General features: G+C 47.0%; 1 protein-coding gene across 1 annotated transcript in view; it reads right to left on the bottom strand.

Moving 5' to 3' along the window:
• LOC134318467 (zinc finger protein 850-like) overlaps nucleotides 1–15,426 on the bottom strand; it is a gene marked incomplete at its 5' end in the record, with an annotated part of 46,121 nt that extends 30,695 nt beyond the window's left edge. The window contains one exon of the mRNA XM_062999426.1: nucleotides 14,110–15,426. Within this exon, the coding sequence (XP_062855496.1) occupies nucleotides 14,110–15,426 (1,317 nt within the window). The remainder of the gene's footprint in view (nucleotides 1–14,109) is intronic.
• Between the last annotated feature and the right edge of the window lie 7,873 nt (nucleotides 15,427–23,299).

Raw genomic sequence — 23,299 nt, 5'->3', positions numbered from 1 at the left:
GTGAAGGAGCTCGAGGCACAGCTGAACCTGGTGCCTCAGGGCGCGTGCTCCCGGTCCGACTGCCAGGACAACCTGTTGGAGCTGGCCCACCTGCAGAGGCTCGTCTCACGCAGCCCTAAGGTGTTTCTGCGCAAGAAGTTCTCGCGGCGGGACAGCTTCACAAAAGTAGAGTCTCCCGTCTACGGTGAGTGCACTACCACCGCCACGCTTTTCCGTGACACGCGAGGCGTCGTTCTCATTCTCGATTCCTTCACAGAGAACTTGCTCAAGGATTTCATGGAATCCATATGCGGCACGGACCCCTCCAAAAAGAAGCTGGAGAACGCGAAGGGGTGCGTGACCCACGTGCGCCGTTTCCTGATCTACGCCGGCCAGGGCAAACTGCTGAATGGAAACTTTGTGTTTCTCAAGGAGCACTCCAACATCAGAAAGTGAGTATCGTGCACGTCATCGCCCCGGTCCGTCCGTCCGTCCCCGTGTGCGATTCTCGCTGACCCACGCCTGTGCTATCGTGTGTGTGTGTCTGCCTGCCTGTCTGTCTGTCTGTCTGTCTGTCTGTCTGTCTGTCTGTTTTTCAGTTGGATCCATGTCTTGTTCCAGGACAAAATGAAGTCCACCACCGTGAGGAGTAACCTGATGAGCTTAAAAAAGTTTTTCGACTTCTTGTCGTATGTGTCTCGCCACGTCACCAAGCTGAACGGGGTGGACTTCATTTGGCTCCGGGCGGAGGTCGCGCGTCGCTTACGTGACATCCAGCGAGACGTTACGTGCCACCGGCAGGCGGTGCGCAAGGAGGCCTTCAGTGAGTGTCCACGCCGTAGAGCTCACGTGTCTTTGCCGCGGACACCACGGCCTTACCCGTAACGGTCCCTCGCTTTTCTTTCCCCACAGAGAACATCGTGTCGAAGGAGGATCAGCGCTCCTTCCGGCGGGATGTGCGTAAGATCATCCCCGCCAAGATCGGTCAGTGTCGCCCCGTCCGTCTCGTTCCGCTTCGCCAGCGTGAGACGAAACCTATCCCAGTCTCTCTGTCTCCTTTTTGTTTTTCTTGCAGAATCCCTGAAGGACGGGTCCACAGAGAACTCGCACCAGGTGTTCGGCCTTCTGGCCGGGTACTTCCTGTCCATGTCCGGCCATCGGGCCGGCGTCATGAAAAATATGAAGGTGGACGAGGTCCTGGAGGCCGAGGTGGACGGCGAACGGGTCATGATAAACGTGAGTTTCACGTCAGGTTACCCGTGGTGCCGACCGGCCATTTTCGTGGAGTGTCACGGTCAGTCTCGCCCAATGTTCTTCCCACTTTGTGTTCCATGCCACAGGTCCAAGACCACAAGTCAGCCTCCACGTACGGACACGCGCAGCTCAGCTTGACGAAAGAGGAGCTGGCGTGGCTGGAGGAGCTGATCGCGGTGCGCCACATGCTGCCGGGGTCCCACTCCCCCTATCTGTTTTTCACCGCCTTGGGCGGGAGGTGTGAGAAGCTCCTGAGTTTCTTCCAGACGGAGTGGAGGCGGATGGGGTTCGGCGGCACTTACACCTTCCGCAACCTACGAACCTCTATGGTGCACCATGTGAGTACACGTTCGTCTAGGCCTCGCGAAGCGCACGTGTGTGAACACGTCGTAGAGATTCGTTTCCATTGATCTGTCTGTCTGTCTGTCTGTCTGTCTGTCTGTCTGTCTGTCTGTCTGTCCTCAGACCAAGAACCTGAGCCCCAAGAAGAGGCTTGCGGTGCACAGGGCTATGTGCCACTCTGAGGCGGTGGCCTCGAAGTTCTACCTACCGCTTAACACGGTGCATGAGGCCGCGCAAGTTCGTAGGTTGCAGGAGGGTGAAGTGTCGCCGCAGGAACGCCCCCACTGCAGCCAATGCAGCCAAGACCCCCCCCGGCATGGACAGCCCCGCCGTCGGCCCCCGCCGCCCGCCGCTGCCTAGGGAAGGACTTTGGACTGTCGGACACCAGTGACGACGACTCTTCCGGAGAGGACCCCGGTGCACGGATGGAGGGAGCGTCCCCTCCGGAAGAGTCGCGTAGGGTTCTGAGAACGCGGGTCAGGATAGCAGAGCCACAAGCTTCCAGTTCCGATGAACCCTCTGTCCCGGCCGCGCCCCCCCCCGGGCAGTCCTTCACAGGTGAGACGACCGCTCGCGGATCGTGTCGCGTGACGTCCGAGTCCCACGTCGGCATCGCCTGACCGTCTGTGTTTTTTTGTTTTCCCAACAGGAATACGGAGAAGTCCTCGGTGCCGTGGTGTCGCCGGACCACACGTACATCAACGCGCCCGTCAAGTTGAGTTCCGATGCGATGGACGACATCGTCCGACGCGGGCCTGCCAGGGTCGCCCTGAGGCCGCTGGCGTTAAAGATGGACACCTCGTCCGAGTCGAGTTCTGACTTGGAAGTGGAGTTGGTGTCAATGGAGCCCAGCGCCACCTTTTAGGGCTTGAATGTTTGGACTCGTTGTGTTAGGTCGTTAGGGTCAGCCAGGGAACCGTTCCATTCCATGTAGGGTTTAGCTTTTAATAGTCGTTCGTGTGCGGTCCGAGTCGTGTCTGTTCGAATTTCATCGTTGACAGTTCGTCGTTTTAAGTTGTATGTCACTTCTTGTTCTTGTTATTAAAGTTCTATTTTTTAAAAGACGTGTCTCTCTTTTTCTTTCTCACTCACCCGTTTCGTTTGCACCACCACCACCACCACCACCACCGCCGCCGACGTGGCGTGTGTCGTATCACACCCTGTCTCTCTGTGTAAGTTCAGGACCCCTGGCCCAGAGTCTCGGACGAGACCCATCATCTCCACCACGGTTCGTGCGAGTCACAGGTAAGTGAGAAAGAGTTGGCCAGACTTCACCTTCAGTCCTGACCCAGCCATGAGCCCTTACCTGACCTCTACCCCCCCTAGCCTAACCCCCCGACCTAGGTGTCCCAGCCCTCAGCTGACCTCCACCTTCCTCCCTGACCTATCCCCGAGGCCCGCCCGAGCCCGACTCTCTGTCGTACTCGGAAACCTCTGGGTTAGGGTCCTAGGCCGACTCGGGGTATCTCGGGACAACTCGGCCATTCCCAAAATCCTCTCAAGCCGGGAACCTTTGACCATATGGTCGGTGAGGATGGCTTGGGAATCCCGATGACGACTCGGGGATATAAACCCCTAACTGCTTACAATCGGACATGACCTCGCACCACCCCGTAGGCCGAACCGAAGGCCCATCCCTAGCCGGATCCTTGCGGGGGGGGTCCGCGTGCCGAGACGTCGGACACGGTCTCGACGGGCCTCGTCCTTCGTGCGCGCGTGCGTGTTCGGACCATGACAGATGTGTGAGCAAATCACGTGACGTGTCAAGAAACAACGGTGGGACTGCATTTGGGCTCTTAGACACCGTCCTGACCCCGATCCACTCATAAAACCCTCACCTGACCCTCGACGCTTTGAAAATCCTACGATGGATTCCTTCCTTCTCATTCTGTCTCTCGTAGTCGAAGTGTACCTAGGATGAAAATTACAGACCTCTCTCATCTTTCTAAGTAGGAGAACCTGCACAATCAGTGGCTGACTAAATACTTTTTGACCCCACTGTATATGGCCAAGGGGATACCAGGGACATCATGTGCAGCGTAGATATTTATTCATATGCACACCTTTATGGCTCGAACAATGTGTGCATGGCTTTTCTGTCTAATACACGGTACTGGAATGCACCGTACGGCAATCGGTTTCACAACACGCAGAGGTAGAAGTTCCTGCTGGTGATGTCCTGCTAACAGATAACAGACCGATATGTATGTCGGATGTCTTGCAACGCCCATGTGTTCTGCAAACCAGAGCTGTTTTGAGCTCATATCAGGTGGCATACGAACATGTGTAAACAGGTATGGCACTCCTGTGTAATACATAATGCAGCAGGCCTAATATTGATTGTTAAAAAAAAAATACATTTTTGGACTAAACTCATTAAAGATTTGTAATGTTTAAATCTGTGAATGAAAATGCAAGAGTGCAAAAAGGTGATAACGGTCTGGTTTTACCATTGATGCAGGGGCACATATTGGGAGTTCAGAGATGACAGAGTGCAGAGATGTAGGGCGTGTGTGCCGTGTGTGACTGTTAAGCTGCTAAAATTTGGTGTCGAGCAAGAACAGAGAAATTCTAGGGTTAGGGAAGATCAGTCTCCTCGGTTTCTCAATTTCATATAGAAATTATTAAAGAAATTAATTCTGCGGTTAGTCCGAGATCTCTGACAAGTGCGACAGGAAATTCTGTACTCTATTAGTCATTTGCTCTCTCTCAGTCTATCGCTCTCTCAGATCGACAGACCACCGAAGTCGTCCGTCTGACCTAGAGTGTCTCGGCCCAGACCCGATCCCGACCCTGGGGTCGTGAACCCCACAAGTAGAGGGTTAGGGTCAGACGACACGTGGCAAATCCAGGGACACTTTGGTCGTTCCCAACATTCCCTCGGTCCGGGAACCTGTGCTAGAGAGGTTCCCGGCCTCAGAGAGACCGGGGAAACGTTTCCCGGACGACAGATCGGTCGTGATATCACACTTTTGGTACCATGATGCCACTTTGGTACTATGATGCCACTTTTGTACTAGCTAAACACTAACCCGTGAGCACTCCGGGGACGCTTTTGTACTCTGATGCCACTTTGGTACCATGACCCCACCTTGCGTCAGATGGCGAAACTAAGCCGTGAGCCTCCCTTTTTTTTTCTTAGGGTACGCTTTTGCAATCTGAGGCCACTTTGGTAATAGCCGAACACTAACCCGTGAGCCTCCCGGAGTTTGAAGGGGACGCTTTTGTACTCTGATGCCACTTTGGTAATTGCAACCCTCCAGAGCTCCAGGATGGACTCTGTGCCAACCTGGCATCTCCCTGTTGCCCCAGAACACCCCAGAGGGTGGTGTTTGGGGTTCGGTGTCTAGCTGACCTTCCTGTACTTTTCTGTGAGAGACGACACATCCACCCAATTTCCCAACCCGTAGATCACAGAGAGTGCTGGTCGATAATGTCCATTCCGACCTTCAACACACACGTCTGCCGGCTCTCCTCGGGGCTGTGTCCTCTCTCCACTTCTCTTCATCTTATGTACCGATGACTGCAGATCCACGCAACCCTCCTGGTTGAGTATGCCGACGATACGGTTCTTCTGTTCATGCTGTCGGGCGCATCACAGACCCATGGTCCAGCTCTCCAGGAGTTTGTGAACTGGTGTGCCAACTCATGCCTCGAGTTGAATGTTAGCAAGACCAAGGAGATGGTGACAACCTTCCCCAATAAAAAAAAACAAAACAAAAACACAGAGCTGGTTTCTGCAGTCACCACCTCAATCCATGGCATGCCTGTCGGATCGGTGGAGGAATATAAATATCTGGGTACCATCCTCGACAGTCGGCTGAACTTCTCAGCCAATACGGAGGAGATTCTCAGGAAGTGTCATCAGAGACAGTACCTCCTCAGGAAGCTCAACTCCTTTGGCGTGAGTAAAAACATCATGCAGAAATTCTACTACTCATTCATCGAGAGTATCACCACCTTCTCTATCACCTGTCGGTTCCATTCAACCAGCCTTCGGAATAGGAACCGCCTACAGAGGGACATTACAATATGCGGGAAGACCATCGGACTGCCACTCAGAAATCTGTCTGTAGTGTACGAACATCTAACACGCAGGCTAGCACATCGGGATCACCCAAGACCCCTCCCACGCTCTACACTTAGCGTCCGAGTGGCCGCCCTCAGGTCATCGGCTTCGCTGTCCGGCGTGCAAGACTCGAAGGAGATGGGCGACTTTTGGACCCAGAGCCGTCCAGCTCCTAAACTCGAGGCCTTTCCATTCAAACACTTCCTCGTAATACCTCATTGCAATTTGCACTACTGTGTGTGTATATATATATATATATATATATGCACACACACACCTAACAGTCAGTCACTTTATATCTTGTATTAATTACTTAGTCACTTTATATTCATATTCCAATTTTTTTTTTTTTGTCTTTGTTGCTCTGTGTGCCTTCCTTCAATTGCCCCTCGGGGATGAATGAAGTTTTCTGAATCTGAATCATCCAGTAGCCTTGAAGTAGCTCTCGGTCTGGAAAGGGTCGGTGACATAGAGGGTCCCGGCCCAGACCCGACCCCGACCCTGGGGTCGTAAACCCCAAAAGTAGAGTGTTAGGGTCAGACGACACGTGGCAAATCTAGGGACACTTTGGTCATTCCCAACATTCCCTCGGTCCGGGAACCTGTGCTAGAGAGGTTCCCGGCCTCAGAGAGACCGGGGAAACGTGTCCCGGACGACAGATCGGTCGTGATATCACACTTTTGGTACCATGATGCCACTTTGGTACTATGATGCCACTTTTGTAATAGCTACACACTAACCCGTGAGCACTCCGGGGACGCTTTTGTACTCTGATGCCACTTTGGTAATTGCAACCCTCCAGAGCTCCAGAATGGAGCCAACCTGGCGTCTCCCTGGTGCCCCAGAACACCCCAGAGGGTGGTGTCTGGGGTTCGGTGTCCGACTGGCCTCCCTCTACTTCGCTGTGAGAGACGACACATCCACGTGCCCTGTCGGTGACGTAGGGTCGGCCCAGTGCCAACACAGCACTCTGTCTTTGCTCTGTCGGGGCTCGGAGCGACATGGGAAGCTGGGATTACGGTTTGGGAATCTACAAACAGTTTCATAATCCTTCCCTTCCCAGCCCAGAACTCGACCCGTCGACCACCCGACACCGCCCTCGTGCCTCACGCCACCGGTTAGGGTCGCATTTCAGCTTTCGCCTTCGGGTCACGGAGTCCGATCGGAGAGGCGACCTCACCGTCGCGTCGGGCCCGGCCAGGCGGTCTCCGTGATGTGGTTTTCGAGGCGCCCAGTGGCCCGTGTCAAAAGTTAGTCTTTCTCAGCCTTTTCGTGGTGACCGATGACCCTATCACGGCCCCGGGGGGTCGCCCTGCGAGTCTCGGGCTGTTCCGAGTCGTCCGACCCCAAAGGCCCCCTGGGACCCCAGGGACACTTTGGTGCTCTTGGGGGCGTGCCCCAGGACACATCGGTCACTTCTGGGGAAGGGGGACCCCTGGTGGGCTATGCGGTCAGGGGTTATCAAATCTATTACCAAGTGGGCACAGGGGTCAAGCGATCACTTCCTCTGTTCGACGCCACCGGCCTGGCCGGAGTGCGTAACCGCAGGCCGAGTAACCGGAGAACCGGAGGGGGTGGGGGCTCCGTTCCAATTTTCACCGGGACCTGGGCCCCAGGGGGGCAGGCTCAGGGAGTTTGGGATTTTTAGCGCACCCTGAGGCCGCGCGATAAATCGGAGAAAAATCCCTATGGGATTTTACATGGGTTTTTTGCCGACTTCAAACGCCCATAACTCCGCCTACGAGCGTCTGAGACGCCCGGTGCAATTATGTTTTTTGCTCCATTTTTCACGGAGATTACGAATCTGGTGTCCGTTACCAATGTGGCATTGGCCCCTAATTATAGGGAGGGGCGTCGGGGCCACCAGATGGTTGTTTTAGACACTCATTCACACAAATGGACATTCACACAACAGACAGACAACACAAAGAGCTGCCTATCCAGCCCTTACCGCAGCCACCCCATCCCCAACACTGGGCTACACGGCTACGGTAAGTCTGAATGGCACGGCCGCAAGTGCCTCTGGGCAAAGCCCGCCCCGGCCCCCCAGTGGCGCCGCTACAATATTATGTACTGTGTGTTAACAAGAACGACCTATTAACAAATTACAGTCGAATCCGGTTAATCGGACCACATCGGGACGCGATCGTTTTGGTCCTAATAACCGGCTGGTCCGATTACACGAACATGCCCTATGTTACAAGGAATGATAGTGGAATGATAGCTTTCTCGTGTAGACTTTAATCGTGATTGACAGGAGGGAATTCCTTGCACGTGTTGCCGGACACTCTTGTTTACGCTTGACTTCATTTCGCCGAAAAGCGGAGATGCAGATGGATCCAATAACCACGCTGCTGGCTACTGGGTGCTTCGTTGTGGGAAAGAAAGTGGTGGGCGTGTTCACCTCCCGCTGGTTTCGCTCTTGTCAACACCACTTTTTGGATTTCCTGACCTTTGATAAAAGCATAAATTCTCCCGGGGAGCCCAGGAATCCTCCCATATCTCGCTGACCCGCTTTGCATCCGCTCTAAGTGGCGACTTGTGGCATCTTTTTCTTATTCGCTCTCACGTTCTTTGGTCCGATTAAACGGAATTTTGGTCCAAATAAGCGAATAACATTACACGTACATAATAGGATTTGTTTCGGTCCGAATAAGCGGCTAGTCCGATTAACCGGTGGTCCAATTAACCGGATTCGACTGTATTACAACATTTACATTTACATTTACAGCATTTAGCAGACGCTTTTATCCAAAGCGACTTACACAATGAGCAATTGAGGGTTAAGGGCCTTGCTCAGGGACCCAACAGTGGCAACTTGGTGGTGGCGGGGCTTGAACCGGGAACCTTCTGTTTACTAGTCCAGTACCTTAACCACTGAGCTATCACTGGTATTATGTAAAGGCAGGTGAAAATACCCAGAAATTGTACAAATTTGTATTATTTAGCGTTTAATATTTCATTCACTGCTGCCTGTCCCATATGAGAACATGACAGCGCCGGGTTTGTTTGGAACTATTGGAGTGTTACATGAACCACGTGGCGGCAAGATCAAGGAGTGTCGCAACTCTCTCTACGGCTCTGGGTGGAACGAACTTCCTCTGTTTGTCCGAACATCTGAGTCTCTGCTGTCTTTAAAAAACCTTCATCACCTTTATACTAAACACTTAAGCTGACTTGTACTTACTTACTAACACTCTTTTATTTCTTTCACAAAAAAACAAACTTAAAACTTAAAAAAAAAAACCCTAACAGGGTTTTCGCAGATTTGTGTTCTTGGACAGTTGTTTACTTAAACTAGAGTAAGGTCACTTTGGAAGCACTGCTGTAAGTCGCTCTGGATAAGAGCGTCTGCTAAATGCCGAAAATGTAAATGTAAATGTAGCTGTATAAAAACCATTATTAGCTATCTGACATCATATCTGAGGTAAAACAGATCTTCCTCCAGATGAGCAACCTATCACACTCTCCACCACGGAGGTCTACCGCATGCTAGGAATGCTAGTAAATGCTAGGAAGGCTGCTGGCCCTGACGGAGTACCTGGACGCATGCTAAAAACTTAAAAAGCTTGCTGGGGTCTTCACTGACATTTTTAACCTGTCTCTGGCCACGACCATGATTCCAACAAGCTTCAGGACAGCCACCATCGTGCCAGTACCAAAACATTCAACTGCTTTAGCACTGAACGATTTCCGGCCTGTTGCACTCACTCCCATCATCTCCAAGTGCTTTGAAAGACTAGTCTTCTCTCACCTGAAAGCCAGTCTACCAGCTACATTAGATCAGCATCAATTTGCTTATCGTCGCAACAGGTCAATAGAGGATGCTATCTCCACTGCACTTCACACCACACTGACCCACTTGGACTGCCATAACTCCTATGTTAGGATGCTTTTCATCGACTTTAGGTCAGCATTTAACACAGTGATTCCTTCCAAGCTGATCTCAAAGCTCAATCAGCTCAGCACCAGCGCATCACTCTGTAACTGGATTCTGGACTTTATAACCAACAGACCTCAGTCTGTAAAATTAGGCAGACTCCACTCAGCCTCCATCACCCTGAACACTGGTGTGCCACAAGGCTGTGTGCTGAGTATCCTCTTGTACTCCCTGTTCACCTACGACTGTGTTCCTGTTTATGGCTTCAACTCTATAATCAAGTTCACGGACGACACCACGGTGATAGGCCTAATCAAAGACAACGATGAAGCGGCCTACAAGGAGGAGGTTCAGCATCTGGCTGCATGGTGTGAGGACAACAACCTGGAGCTTAACAGGGGGAAAACCAAAGAGATTATCGTGGATTTCAGAAGATCAGGAAGTCAGGCACATGCGCATCAAGTGCATTAATGGTGCTGTAGTAGAACGAGTGCCCAGCTCCAAATTCCTCAGCGTCCACATCTCTGAAGATGTCTCTTGGTCGCTTAACTCACCATTACTGTGGACTTTTACCGCGGTGCCATTGAGAGCATTCTTACAAACTGCATCTCTGTGTGGTATGGCAATTGCTCCACAGCTGACCAGAAAGCTCTCCTGCAGTGGTTAAAACCGCCCAACACATCACCGGCACCCAGTTACCCACCATACAGGACATTTACCATTATTAGTTATCTGCCATCATATCTGAGGTAAATGTTAATGTTCTCAATATGCCTGACCACACCGAATTGTGTAAGCATACATGCTAAGTCTAAATCCTGTCATTGTAGCTTAATAAAAACCATTATTAGTTATCTGCCATCATATCTGAGGTAAATGTTAATGTTCTCAATATGACTGACCACACTGAATTGTGTTAGCATACATGCTATAGCTCCAAAAATAGTTAAGTACTCTAACAAAGAATTATTACTTCATTACTTTACACCACTGTCTACAGCAGAGTTTTACTCCAGTTTGATTTCAGAAATCTGAAAGAGTCTGACGCCTTCACCAGCCAGAAACGTATGCTTAGCCTAAGTCTGTGTGCTAGCACTGCTGCAGTTAGGCTAAAGCATTTTTATTTCATAGCCACATTTATAGAGAAGTGACACTAATAACAGCAATATATCAAATAATTCTTTATTAAAATAAAACTGCTATTATTACCATTACAATCATATTCATTCATTATAAACCTGCAACATTACTAATGTTTATTTCAATAGAAAAACTAAACTAGCCACTAGGGAACACAAGCCAGTGTATCTTTTGTGCCAGTCCCAAGCCTGGGTAAATGGTGAGGGTTGTGTCAGGAAGGGCATCCGACATAAAACACTTTGCCAAAACTAACATGCGAGTTCATCCAAGAGATAACATACCGGATCGGTTGAGGCCCGGGTTAACAACGACCGCCACTGGTGCTGTTGACAAACAGGGTGCCGGTGGAAATTGTGCTACTGTTTGTCGAAGACCACGAGGAGGGAAACGTGTCAGGAGACAGAAAGAGAGGAGGAAAGTCAAGAGTGTAGGACTGAGGGTGGCAACTCTAAATGTGGGGACAATGACAGGCAAAGGTAGAGAGCTGGCTGACATGATGCAGAGAAGGAAGGTAGATGTTTTATGTGTTCAAGAGACAAAGTGGAAGGGCAGCAAGGCTCACAGCATTGGAGCAGGGTTTAAACTGTTTTACCATGGTGTGGATAGAAAGAGAAATGGAGTAGGGGTGGTCTTGAAAGAGGAGTTAGCAAAGAACGTAGTAGAGGTGAAAAGAGTGTCAGATAGGGTGATGTGTCTGAAGGTAGAGGTAGAAGGTCTGATGTTGAATGTTGTCAGTGGTTATGCTCCACAGGTTGGTTGTGAGAAAGAGGAAAAAGAGAAGTTCTGGAAGGATCTAGATGAAGTGATAAAAGAGTATTCCCAGGGAGGAGAGAGTGGTGATCGGAGCAGACCTAAATGGACATGTTGGTGAAGGAAACAGAGGAGATGAGGAAGTGATGGGTAGGTTTGGTGTCAAGGAAAGGAACCAGGAAGGAGAGATGGTGGTGGATTTCGCCAAGAGGATGGAAATGGCTGTAGTCAACACTTATTTCCAAAAACGGGAGGAACATAGGGTGACATATAAGAGTGGAGAAAGGAGTTCACAAGTAGACTACATTCTGTGTAGAAGAGGAAACCTGACAGAGATTGGGGACGGTCATGGTAGGGGAGAGCGTGGCCTGACAGCATCGGATGGTGGTGTGTAGAATGACTCTTGTTGTGAAGAAGAGAAAAAGAGTCAAATCAGAGAAGAAGACCAAATGGTGGAAGCTGAGGAATGTGGTGAAGAGTTCAGAGAGAAGCTGGTAAAGGCTCTGGGTGGTAAAAAAGAGCTTCCAGATGACTGGGCTATTACAGCAACAGTGATTAGAGAGACAGGTAGGAAGGTACTTGGTGTGGCATCTGGACAGAGAAAAGATGATAAGGAAACCTGGTGGTGGAATAGTGAAGTGCAGGAAGCGATTCAGAGGAAGAGGTTAGCCAAGAAGAAATGGAACATTGACAGGACTGACGAAAATAGACAGGAATATAAGGAGATGAAACGTCAGGCAAAAAGAGAGGTAGCAAAGGCAAAGCAGAAGGCGTATGAGGAGTTGTATGGGAGGTTGGACACTAAAGAAGGTGAGAAGGACTTGTATAGATTGGCCAGACAGAGGAATCAGGCTGGAAAGGATGTGCAGCAGGTTAGACTTGTCAAAGATAAGAATGGTAATGTTCTAACAAGTGAGGAAAGTGTGATGGGAAGATGGAAGGAGTACTTTGAGGAGCTAATGAATGAAGAGAATGAAAGGGAAAGAAGAGTAGAGGTCATAGGAACGGTGGATCAGGAAGTAGGAAAGATCAATGAGAATGAAGTTTGGAAAGCTTTGAAGAGGATGAAGAAAGGGAAGGCAGTTGGACCTGATGACATACCAGTGGAAGTATGGAAATGTCTAGGTGAGATGGCAGTGAGGTTTTTGACTCAATTATTCAATGGCATTGTTGAGAGTGAGAAAATGCCAGAGGAATGGAGAAGTGTGCTGGTGCCCATTTTTATCAACAAGGGTGATGTACAGGGAATTAAGTTGATGAGCCACACAATGAAGATCTGGGAGAGAGTTGTGGAAGCTAGACTTAGACAAGAGTGAGCAGCAGTATGGTTTCATGCCAAGAAAGAGTACCACAGATGCCATCTTGCTTTGAGAATGCTGATGGAGAAGTACAGAGAGGGTCAGAAAGAACTTCATTGTTTCTTTGTCGATTTGGAAAAAGCATATGACAGAGTGCCAAGGGAGGAGCTGTGGTGTTGTTAGAGGAAATCTGGAGTAGTGGAGAAGTATGTCAGACTGGTACAGGACATGTATAAGGAAAGCAGGACAGTGGTGAGATGTGCTGTAGGAGTGACAGATAGCTTCAAGGTGGAGGTGGGACTACATCAAGCATCGGCTCTGAGCCCCTTCTTGTTTGCTTTGGTGATGGACCGACTAACAGATGAGGTCAGGCAGGAATCCCCATGGACTATGATGTTTGCAGATGATATTGTGATCTGTGGTGAGAACAGGGAACAGGTGGAAGATAACTTGGAGAGGTGGAGATATGCACTTGAAAGAAGAGGAATGAAAGTCAGCCGTAGCAAGACAGAGTACATGTGTGTGAATGGGAGAGAGACAGGTGGAATAGTGAGGCTACAAGGAGCAGAAGTCACAAAGGTGAAGGACTTCAAGTACTTAGGATCGACTGTCTAGGAAAATGGGGAGTGTGGTAAAGAGGTCAAGAAGAGAGTCCAGGCAGGATGGAGTGGATGGAGAAAAGTTTCAGGAGTGATTTGTGACAAAAGGGTGACCGCAAAGGTCAAAGGAAAAGTTTACAAGACAGTGGTGAGACCAGCTATGTTGTATGGTTTGGAGACAGTGGCATTGACAAAAAGACAGGAGAAAGAACTGGAAGTGGCAGAACTGAAGCTGTTGAGGTTCTCCTTGGGAGTGACAAGGTTGGATAAGGTTAGGAATGAGATAATCAGAGGTACAGCACAGGTTAAACAACTAGGAGATAAAGTTAGAGAGGCCAGACTGAGATGGTTTGGACATGTCCAGAGGAGGGACAGCGGGTATATTGGTAGAAGGATGTTAGAAATGCAGCTGCCAGGAAAAAGACAAAGAGGAGGCCAAAGAGGAGGTATATGGATGCAGTTAGAGAGGACATGGAAGTAGTTGGGGTGAGGACAGAGGACGCAGTGGACAGAGTGAGATGGAGGAGAATGACTCGCTGTGGCGACCGCTGAAAAGGGAAAAGCCGAAAGAAGAAGAAGAAGATTTCAACAGAAAAACTAAATATAATAAAAACATAAAAAATCAGTGACCACAAAATATTCCACATTTGTAAAAGTAAAAACGTATACTCGGGATTTTAAAGATCATTTAAAGATGAATTTTTTGTGTGTATTTGATGTATCTTGCTACTGAGTAAGAATTAAAAGTGCATTAAAACTCTTCCCACAATGTGAGCACTAATATGGTTTCCCTCCAATGTGAATGCGCTGGTGTTTTTTAAGAGTACTCTGTGCATTAAAACTTTTCCCACACTGTGAGCATTGATATGGTTTCTCTCTAGTGTGAATGCGCTGGTGCTGTTTGAGATGACTCTGTTGATTAAAACTCTTCCCACACTGTGAGCACTGATACGGTTTATCTCCAGTGTGAATGCGCAGGTGTTTGTTGAGATAACTCTGTGTACTAAAACTCTTCTCACAATGTGAGCAATAATACGGTTTCTCTCCTGTGTGAACGCGCTGGTGTATTCTGAGATCACTCTGTGTATTAAAACTCTTCCCACACTGTGAGCACTGGTATGGTTTATCTCCAGTGTGAATGAGCTGGTGTAGTTTGAGTTCACTCTGGAAACTGAAGCTCTTTCCACACTGTGAGCATTGATGTGGTTTCTCTCCAGTGTGAATGCGCTGGTGTGCTTTAAGATTACCCTGGTGATTAAAACTCTTACCACACTGTGAGCACTGATATGGTTTCTCTCCAGTGTGAATGCGCTGGTGTATTTTGAGATTAGCCTGCTGATTAAAACTCTTTCCACACTGTAAACACTGATGTGGTTTCTCTCCAGTGTGAATGCGCTGGTGTGTTTTGAGATTACCCTGGTGATTAAAACTCTTACCACAATGTAAGCACTGATACGGTTTCTCTTTAGTGTGATTGCGCTGGTGTACTTTGAGTTCACTCTGGAACCTAAAGCTCCTCCCACACTGTGAGCACTGATGTGGTTTCTCTCCAGTGTGAATGCGCTGATGTACTTTGAGATCATTCTGTAATCTGAAGCTCTTCCCACAATGTGAGCACTGATACGGTTTCTCTCCAGTGTGAATGCGCTGGTGTATTCTGAAATTACTCTGAGTATTAAAACTCTTCCCACACTGTGAGCACTGATAAGGTTTCTCTCCAGTGTGAATACGCTGGTGTATTCTGAAATTACTCTGAGTATTAAAACTCTTTTCACACTGTGAGCACTGATAAGGTTTCTCGCCAGTGTGAATGCGCTGGTGTATTTTGAGATCACTCTGGAATTTAAAGCTCTTTCCACACTGTGAGCACTGATGTGGTTTCTCTCCAGTGTGAATGCGCTGGTGTTTGTTGAGATTACTCTGTTGATTAAAACTCTTTCCACACTGTGAGCACTGATACGGTTTCTCTCCAGTGTGAATGCGCTGGTGGGTTTTAAGATGACACTGGAACTTAAAGCTCTTCCCACACTGTGAGCACTGATACGGTTTCTCTCCAGTGTGAATGCGCTCGTGTACTTTGAGTTCACTCTGGTACCTGAAGCTCTTCCCACACTGTGAGCAGACGTTTCCTTCTTCCTGTGTGGGACTGAGAGAGGTGTTAATGCTGACAGGACCAGAGGACGTTTGCTGATTACTGGAGCTTCCGGTGGGCGTCAGATCCTCATGTTCAGTCTTAATCTTCACCAGAGTCTCATATTTATCATGGTTGCAGCTCTTGATGTGATTGTGGAGGTGATTTTGGGTTGTAGAGGAACGTGGACACGAGGAGCAGGAGGAATCCTTGTTCAGTTCTGAAGCAGAAAGAATCAAATATATTTCTATAAATAAACATTGTTAGTAAATGTTAAAAAGGAAACACATTTTTCACCCAAACTGAGATCCTGTGTTAAAGTCCTGTAACCTGATTCATCCTGAATTATTAACACACACAGTTAAACACAGTTGTGGTGAATATTATCATCACCCTCGTATATTAAATATTTCATTTAAAATTACGTCTTTACTGAAACTACTTACACACAAAAACTAAATCAGACTAACCTGTGATTCATTACAAATTAGACTCACTGCCACCGGTCACATGACTTTAATTAGCCTATGAATTAAGATTTTTAACCAGTTTTATTCACTGTTTCTTTTTTCACAATGGCGACTTCAACAGTTTAAAACGTTATGTTTGCTACTTGAGGAACCTTCCAGGATTTGGTGGAAACAGGAAAATCACTGAGAGAACCCAACAAAAAGTGCCATAAAATGTGGCTAAGAAACCCAGTACAACAACCCAGTCCAAAGCACTTCAGGCTGAACTGGAGACATCTGAAGTTTTTAATCCTCTATAGACGAAGGCTCTGCAATGTATTCCTGCGTTATGTTTACATCTACCTACAGTGGAACATGGTGGGGGATCCATAATGTTGTGGGGCTGCTTTGCTGCTCTGGGACTGGAGAACAATAATGTGTTACAGGATTTGTGTGTTTGTTTATTTCTGGTGGAATGTTTCATCTATCAGCAGTTACATGATGTATAAGTTGTTCTTTATGAAAGTCTACTCATAGTTTATAATAAATAAAAAACAATTTATTCATTCTGTCTCGAGGAGTGACAGTCCAGTGTTCAGTCTCTATATTAATGGTTTAACACCTGACCACAACAAGTGCTTCAGAAGAACTCCAACAGAATATTAGATTATGAGATTATGGAGGAATTACAGTGATTGTAAAAGACATATTTTAAAATAGTGTTGGTTATGGTGAAGGTACTAGTTGGTTATGGTGGAGGTACTAGTAGTGTTGGTTATGGTGGTGGTACTAGTAGTGTTGGTTATGGTGGTGGTACTAGTAGTGTTGGTTATAGTGGAGGTACTAGTAGTGTTGGTTATGGTGAAGGTACTAGTAGTGTTGGTTATGGTGAAGGTACTAGTTGGTTATGGTGGTGGCACTAGTAGTGGTGGTACTAGTAGTGTTAGTTATGGTTGAGGTACTAGTAATGTTAGTTATGGTGGAGGTATTGATAGTGTTGGTTATGGTGGAGGTATTAGTAGTGTTGGTTATGGTGGAGGTACTAGTAATGTTAGTTATGGTGGAGGTACTGATAGTGTTGGTTATGGTGGAGGTATTAGGAGTGTTGGTTATGGTGGAGGTACTAGTTGATTATGGTGGTGGTACTAGTAGTGTTGGTTATGGTGGAGGTACTAGTAATGTTAGTTATGGTGGAGGTACTGATAGTGTTAGTTATGGTGGAGGTATTAGTAGTGTTGGTTATGGTGGAGGTACTAGTAATGTTAGTTATGGTGGAGGTACTGATAGTGTTGGTTATGGTGGAGGTATTAGTAGTGTTGGTTATGGTGGAGTGTGGGACTGCTGAGGCATGTAAACTGTTTCCCCTGATTGTAGCGTAGTCGTGTAGAGGATTGGGTTCACCTTGAAAAGATCAGGTTGTACTCCAAAATAGGTTTTATGCCCCCAAAGGGGTGTTTTATTAGAACCAACACACACGAAAAAGAGAAAAGAAAAACTGTGCAAAAAGAAAATTAAACAAATTAAAATCAACAAATACCCTTCGGGATTATTACGGCTTATCTAGCCCCAATCAGCAATCCCTTTTATAGTTATCTGACTTACTAGCAGTCAGGTTCAAGGTAGTAGCACCCTCGCCACTCTCTCACAGCATGCATCATCCACCCTTTTAAACTGTCCTATTTTCCCTCCATTTAACCCCTACTTTGCAGGACTGAACCATTCTGAGGCTGGTGGGGTTACATAGATACAGTCCCTGACAGAAGTTCTGTCGCTTATCCATGTTGTGGAAACAAAAGCTTATAACCTGACTTTAAATTCATCCATTGGTTTTAGAAATGACTCATATGAAAGCTGAAACCCTCCCAAATGAGGTTTAATTTACGAAAATAAATTTGCTTCACTGCAGAAATATTGATCATTTAATGAACACAGAAGTGGCTGGCACCTTTAATGTGTCTCAGCGTCAAGTACAAAGAATTAAAAAAAGATTTGAAGAGACTGGAGATGTTTTTGACAAGCCCAGGTTCGGCAGACCCCGCAAGACAACTGCTAAGGAGGAACGTTTGTTGGTTAGAAAATCCAAAGCCAGCCCCTCTTCCACTGCAGCAGAGCTCCACCAGGCCTGGTCACCTCAAGTCCCTGTGTCAACTAGAACAGTTTGTAGGATTCTGTCTCGAAATGGCCTCCATGGTCGAATCAGTGCCCAGAAGCCAGCACTAAACAAAAGGCAATTAAAAAACCGTGTGGCATTTGCCAAGGCCAACAGCCTGCTAAACGGATGGACGCTGGAAAAGTGGCAGAAGGTGGATTTCTCAGATGAATCTTCAGTTGAATTACACCACAGCCGCCGCAAATACTGCAGGAGACCTACTGGAGCCCGTATGGATCCAAGATTCACCCAGAAAACTGTTAAGTTTGGTGGTGGAAAGATCATGGTCTGGGGTTACATTCAGTATGGGGGTGTGCGAAACATTTGCAAGGTGGAAGGCAATATCAATAGCCTAAAATATCAAGAAGTATTAGCTACCTCTTACATTCCCAATCATAAAAGGGGTCAAATTTTGCAGCAGGATGGTGCTCCATCTCATACATCCATCTCTACATCAAAGTTTCTCAAGGCGAAGAAGATCAAGGTGCTCCAGGACTGGCCAGCCCAGTCACCAGACATGAACATCATTGAGCATGTTTGGGGTAGGATGAAAGAGGAAGCTTGGAAGACAAAACCAAAGAATCTTGATGAACTCTGGGATGCATGTAAGACTGCATTCTTTGCTATTCCTGATGACTTCATCAATAAATTGTATGAATCATTGTGGAACCGCATGGATGCAGTCCTTAAAGCTCATGGAAGTCACACAAAATATTAAATATGGCTCTAATAGCACCACAACTTCATTCACCAATGTTATGAAACATATCTTTGTATTTGAAGTAAATTATTTGTTTGATTTTCACATTACTTTCTGTGGGCGACAAAACTTTTGTCTTGCCAAAATCTGACCTTTCTGTGTTCATTAAATGATCTATATTTCTGCAGTGAAGCAAATTTATTTTCGTAAATTAAACCTCATTTGGGAGGGTTTCAGCTTTCATATGAGTCATTTCTAAAACCAATGGATGAATTTAAAGTCAGGTTATAAGCTTTTGTTTCCACAACATGGATAAGCGACAGAACTTCTGTCAGGGACTGTATATCCATACATAACAAAAACAAACACAGACACAATACACATACCATTCACCATATCACCACATCCCATTTACCGGTAAATATATTCTGCTCTGGATATCCATACTTATCCGCTAATTGACTCTACTTTGCAGACTCCTGGCAGCTACCCTCCCCCTTTCTACAACATGGCCGTGGGCTCTCTCGGCCAGTATAAAGGAAGCCCTGGAAGGCGCCGGCTCTTTCCCTAAGGAGCTGTATAGTAAACAATCTGAGGTAAGTAACTGTGCACACTTATATACATATATACACAACCTAATCTTGGGGATGAGGCAGGCTATCTGACCTCATCACATGGAGGTACTAGTAGTGTTAGTTATGGTGGTGGTATTAGTAGTGTTGGTTATGGTGGAGGTACTAGTAGTGTTAGTTATGGTGGAGATACTAGTAGTGTTCCGGTTGAGAGTTACGCTGTGCGCTTAGTTTTGCTGCCGCTTCTCGCCGTGATCTTTTCTCTATTTTTCTTTTCCTGATTTCTTTCATCACGCTGGATATTATGGACTGAGATTCTCCTGTTTTTCGGACCGCTGCTGCCGTCTTGCTCGTTATTTTACTATGCGTATTATACTTGCGCTACTAACTTTTCTTTCTAATACCGGCTGCTATTGCTTGGCTGCGAGCCCGCTTACACGAATCGGCCCTGTAGCTTCGGCAAGGTGAGTGAATGTCTTTTCATTCTTTTTGTTGTTGGCTATCAGCTTCCATCAGTTTCGAGTGTTGCTGATTGTTTGTCTGGTTGGGTTCAGCTCTGTTTTGGCTAACGTAGTGCTTGCAACTTTGCGTCACGGTGTTGTAATGACGAGCCGGCGGCTATGCGGGTTGTCGGAGTTTTTACTTTTGGTCTACATTTTTGGAACTTCTGAATTTGACTCGGTGATGGATGGGGTAGTTGGCACTCAATGCTCTAACCCCAAATACACCTACACTACTACGGATCTCCGATGTCTACGCTCATTCCACCGGCTTGATGCTTCAGTGTATAGTCTATGCCGTTCTATTGGCATCACTAGGCGACCTCGCTACATACATCGCGGTCGTAAACACCGATCTCATCCTCTACCTCCTGTGCCCTGTGTTAGTTACCCTGCTGTAAGGATTACTGATCGTGGGTTTAGGAGACGCTCTGGAAGCTCGCACCGTGGAGTAAACCACAGTGTTCTACGGGAGGTTCCTTGCTACCACTGTGCATCAGTCCACTACATCCACATCATCACATCGTCTGTTTAATCTGGCTCTGCTAAACTGTCGCTCACTCACTGACAAAGCTGCACTAGTTAATGACCTCACTGGACAATACCACTTGGACCTATTTTTTCTAACTGACACCTGGCAAGTACCTGGTGAGTTTTTTCACCTGAATGCTGCCACTCCCCCTAACTTTAAATACCTAGCCTCACCTAGGAAAACTGGCAGGGGCGGGGGTCTTGCAGTACTTTTCAGTGAAGGAATTGAACTGTGTATGTGCAATATACAGGAGGTCTCCTCCTTCGAGCTCATGGTTCTCAAGGCACACGGATGCAGCCCATTTATCTTTGTGCTGGTTTATCATCCCCCCAAGGGCTCTATACCTGAGTTTCTGTTGGAATTTAGAGAGGTTTTGGCTTCAGTCAGTTCACTTTCTGCCTCGTTTATTGTTCTTGGCGACTTCAATATTCACCTCGACTCTGGATCCTCTTCTGCCTCGGAATTTCTGTCACTTTTGAGCCGTTTTGATCTAATACAACACGTGGACTTCCCGACTCACAAGAAGGGACATATTTTAGACATAATTTGTTCTACATGTGGGATTATCAATAATTTGACTGGACATTGCATAGGTGTTTCCGATCATTTACTAATCAACGCCTCTTTTTCTCTACCTGCTCCCAAATCTCGGCTCAAAACTGTAGTCTCTTATCGTAATGTAAAAGCTGTTGACTCTCTCTCTCTGTCTGCTTCTCTGGAGGCTTTCAACCTTGCTTGCATTAGCTCTATGGAATCTGTCGAGGATGCAGTTTTATTTTACAACCAGACTCTCTGTACTTGCCTTGACACCTTGGCACCAGTAAAAACTAGGTCTGTGCCCTCTACCCGTAGGTCTCCCTGGTTTACGCCTGCTCTCCGTATTATGAAAATTGTTGGTAGACGTCTTGAACGTCTCTATAAGAAATCTGGGCTGCAGGTTCACTTTTTAGCTTATACTGATCATCTGTCAAAATACAAGTCTGCATTAAATGATGCTCATTCATCATTTTATGCAGATGTACTTAGGAAAGCCGGACAGGATCCTAAGCTTCTGTTTTCAGCTGTGAACAAGCTCCTACGCCCTCCGTCTGAATTACTGGCTGCCTCAACTGATTTATGTAATGCCTTTTTCGATAACAAGGTGTCAACCATTTATCAGGAATTGCTGAACTCTCCTGCTGACCACCACTGGTCCCTCTCTTCCTCTTTTTCCCCATCATTTTCACTCTCAACCTTCTCTCTGACTGATTTAGCCAATATTGTCAAAATCATAACAAGCTTGAAGTCCTCATCCTCTCGACTTGACCCAGTCCCCACCCATCTTCTTCAATGCTGTGTCTCTGTCCTATCAGAACCTATCTGTCACCTAGTGAATCTTTCACTCTCCTCTGGTTATGTTCCTGTTCCATTAAAAACTGCTGCTGTAACTCCGATCATTAAGAAACCTGACCTGGACAGGTCAGTTCTGAGTAATTTTAGGCCTATTTCAAACCTTCCCTACATTTCCAAAGTCCTTGAAAAAGTCGTGGCTTCCCAGCTTCTTGACTTTATGAACTCTAATGAACTCTTCGAAAAATTTCAATCTGGCTTTCGTTCTCACCACAGCACAGAGACTGCTCTTCTGTGTGTCCTAAATGACCTCCTTTCATCTGCTGATTCCGGTTGTGCGTCCATTTTATTGCTCCTGGACCTCACTGCTGCCTTCGATACAGTCAACCATAGCCTTCTTCTAACTCGGCTCACTGAGATTGGTCTCTCAGGGACTGTACTATCCTGGTTTAATTCGTATCTGACTGACAGGCATCAGTTTATCACAATCAGGAATTATGTATCGGATACAGTGTCCATCAAGCAAGGTGTTCCTCAGGGGTCCGTCCTTGGTCCCCTTCTCTTTATTATCTATATCCTCCCACTCTGCAACATTTTTTGCAGGTACAAGTTAAATTTTCATTGTTTGCTGACGACACTCAGGTTTATCTTAGTTTCAAACCGACAGATCCTTTTCCTCCCGCTCACCTAACTAGGTGTCTTAATGAACTAAACTCCTGGCTTCGGGCAAATTTTCTTTTACTGAATGCTCAGAAAACAGAGTTTCTAATTACTGGTACAAAGTCCACCGTCCACTTTCTCTCTAACTCTGTCCTTTCTATCAGTGACATCATAATCACACCCTCTGACACTGTCCGCAATCTCGGTGTTCTGTTCGATGCCCTTCTGTGTTTTGAACCGCACATAAAATCTCTATCCAGGTCTGCATTCTTCCATCTCCGCAACATCGCGCGTATCCGCCCTCTACTGTCCTCTGCGGCAGCTGAGACGCTGGTCCACGCCTTTGTGACTTCTCGGCTGGACTATTGCAATTCTTTGCTCCATGGGCTTCCCTCTAAATCTATACGCCCCTTGCAAATAGTCCAGAATTCTGCTGCACGGATCTTAACCCATACAAAGAAGTTTGATCACATCACCCCAGTCCTGGAGCAGCTTCACTGGCTGCCCATTACCATGCGCATACAGTACAAAATTATACTTCTCACCTATAAGGCACACAAAATGCAGCAGCTCGAGTGCTAACTAGAACAAAAAAATTTGACCATATTACTCCTGTTCTATCATCTCTACACTGGCTGCCAGTTAAATTTCGCATTGATTACAAAATACTTTTACTAACTTATAAAGCGCTACATGGTCTGGCTCCACAGTATCTGAGTGAACTTATTAATCACTACAGCCCAGCGCGTCCACTTCGTTCACAAGATGCAGGGTTACTTATAGTTCCTAAAATTAAAAAGATCACGGCTGGTGGAAGAGCATTTTCTTACAAAGCTCCACAACTCTGGAATAATCTTCCTGCCTCTATTCGGGATTCGGACACAGTCTCAATGTTTAAGTCTAGACTGAAAACATATTTATTTTCTCAAGCTTTTGATTAGTATAGACAAAGGCCCAGAGCTTGGG

The sequence above is a fragment of the Trichomycterus rosablanca genome, chromosome 1 (genome assembly GCF_030014385.1).
Source record: "Trichomycterus rosablanca isolate fTriRos1 chromosome 1, fTriRos1.hap1, whole genome shotgun sequence".
Lineage (NCBI taxonomy): Eukaryota > Metazoa > Chordata > Actinopteri > Siluriformes > Trichomycteridae > Trichomycterus > Trichomycterus rosablanca.
Note: the sequence above shows the minus strand (reverse complement) of the source record. Positions and strands in the feature narration are given on the sequence as shown.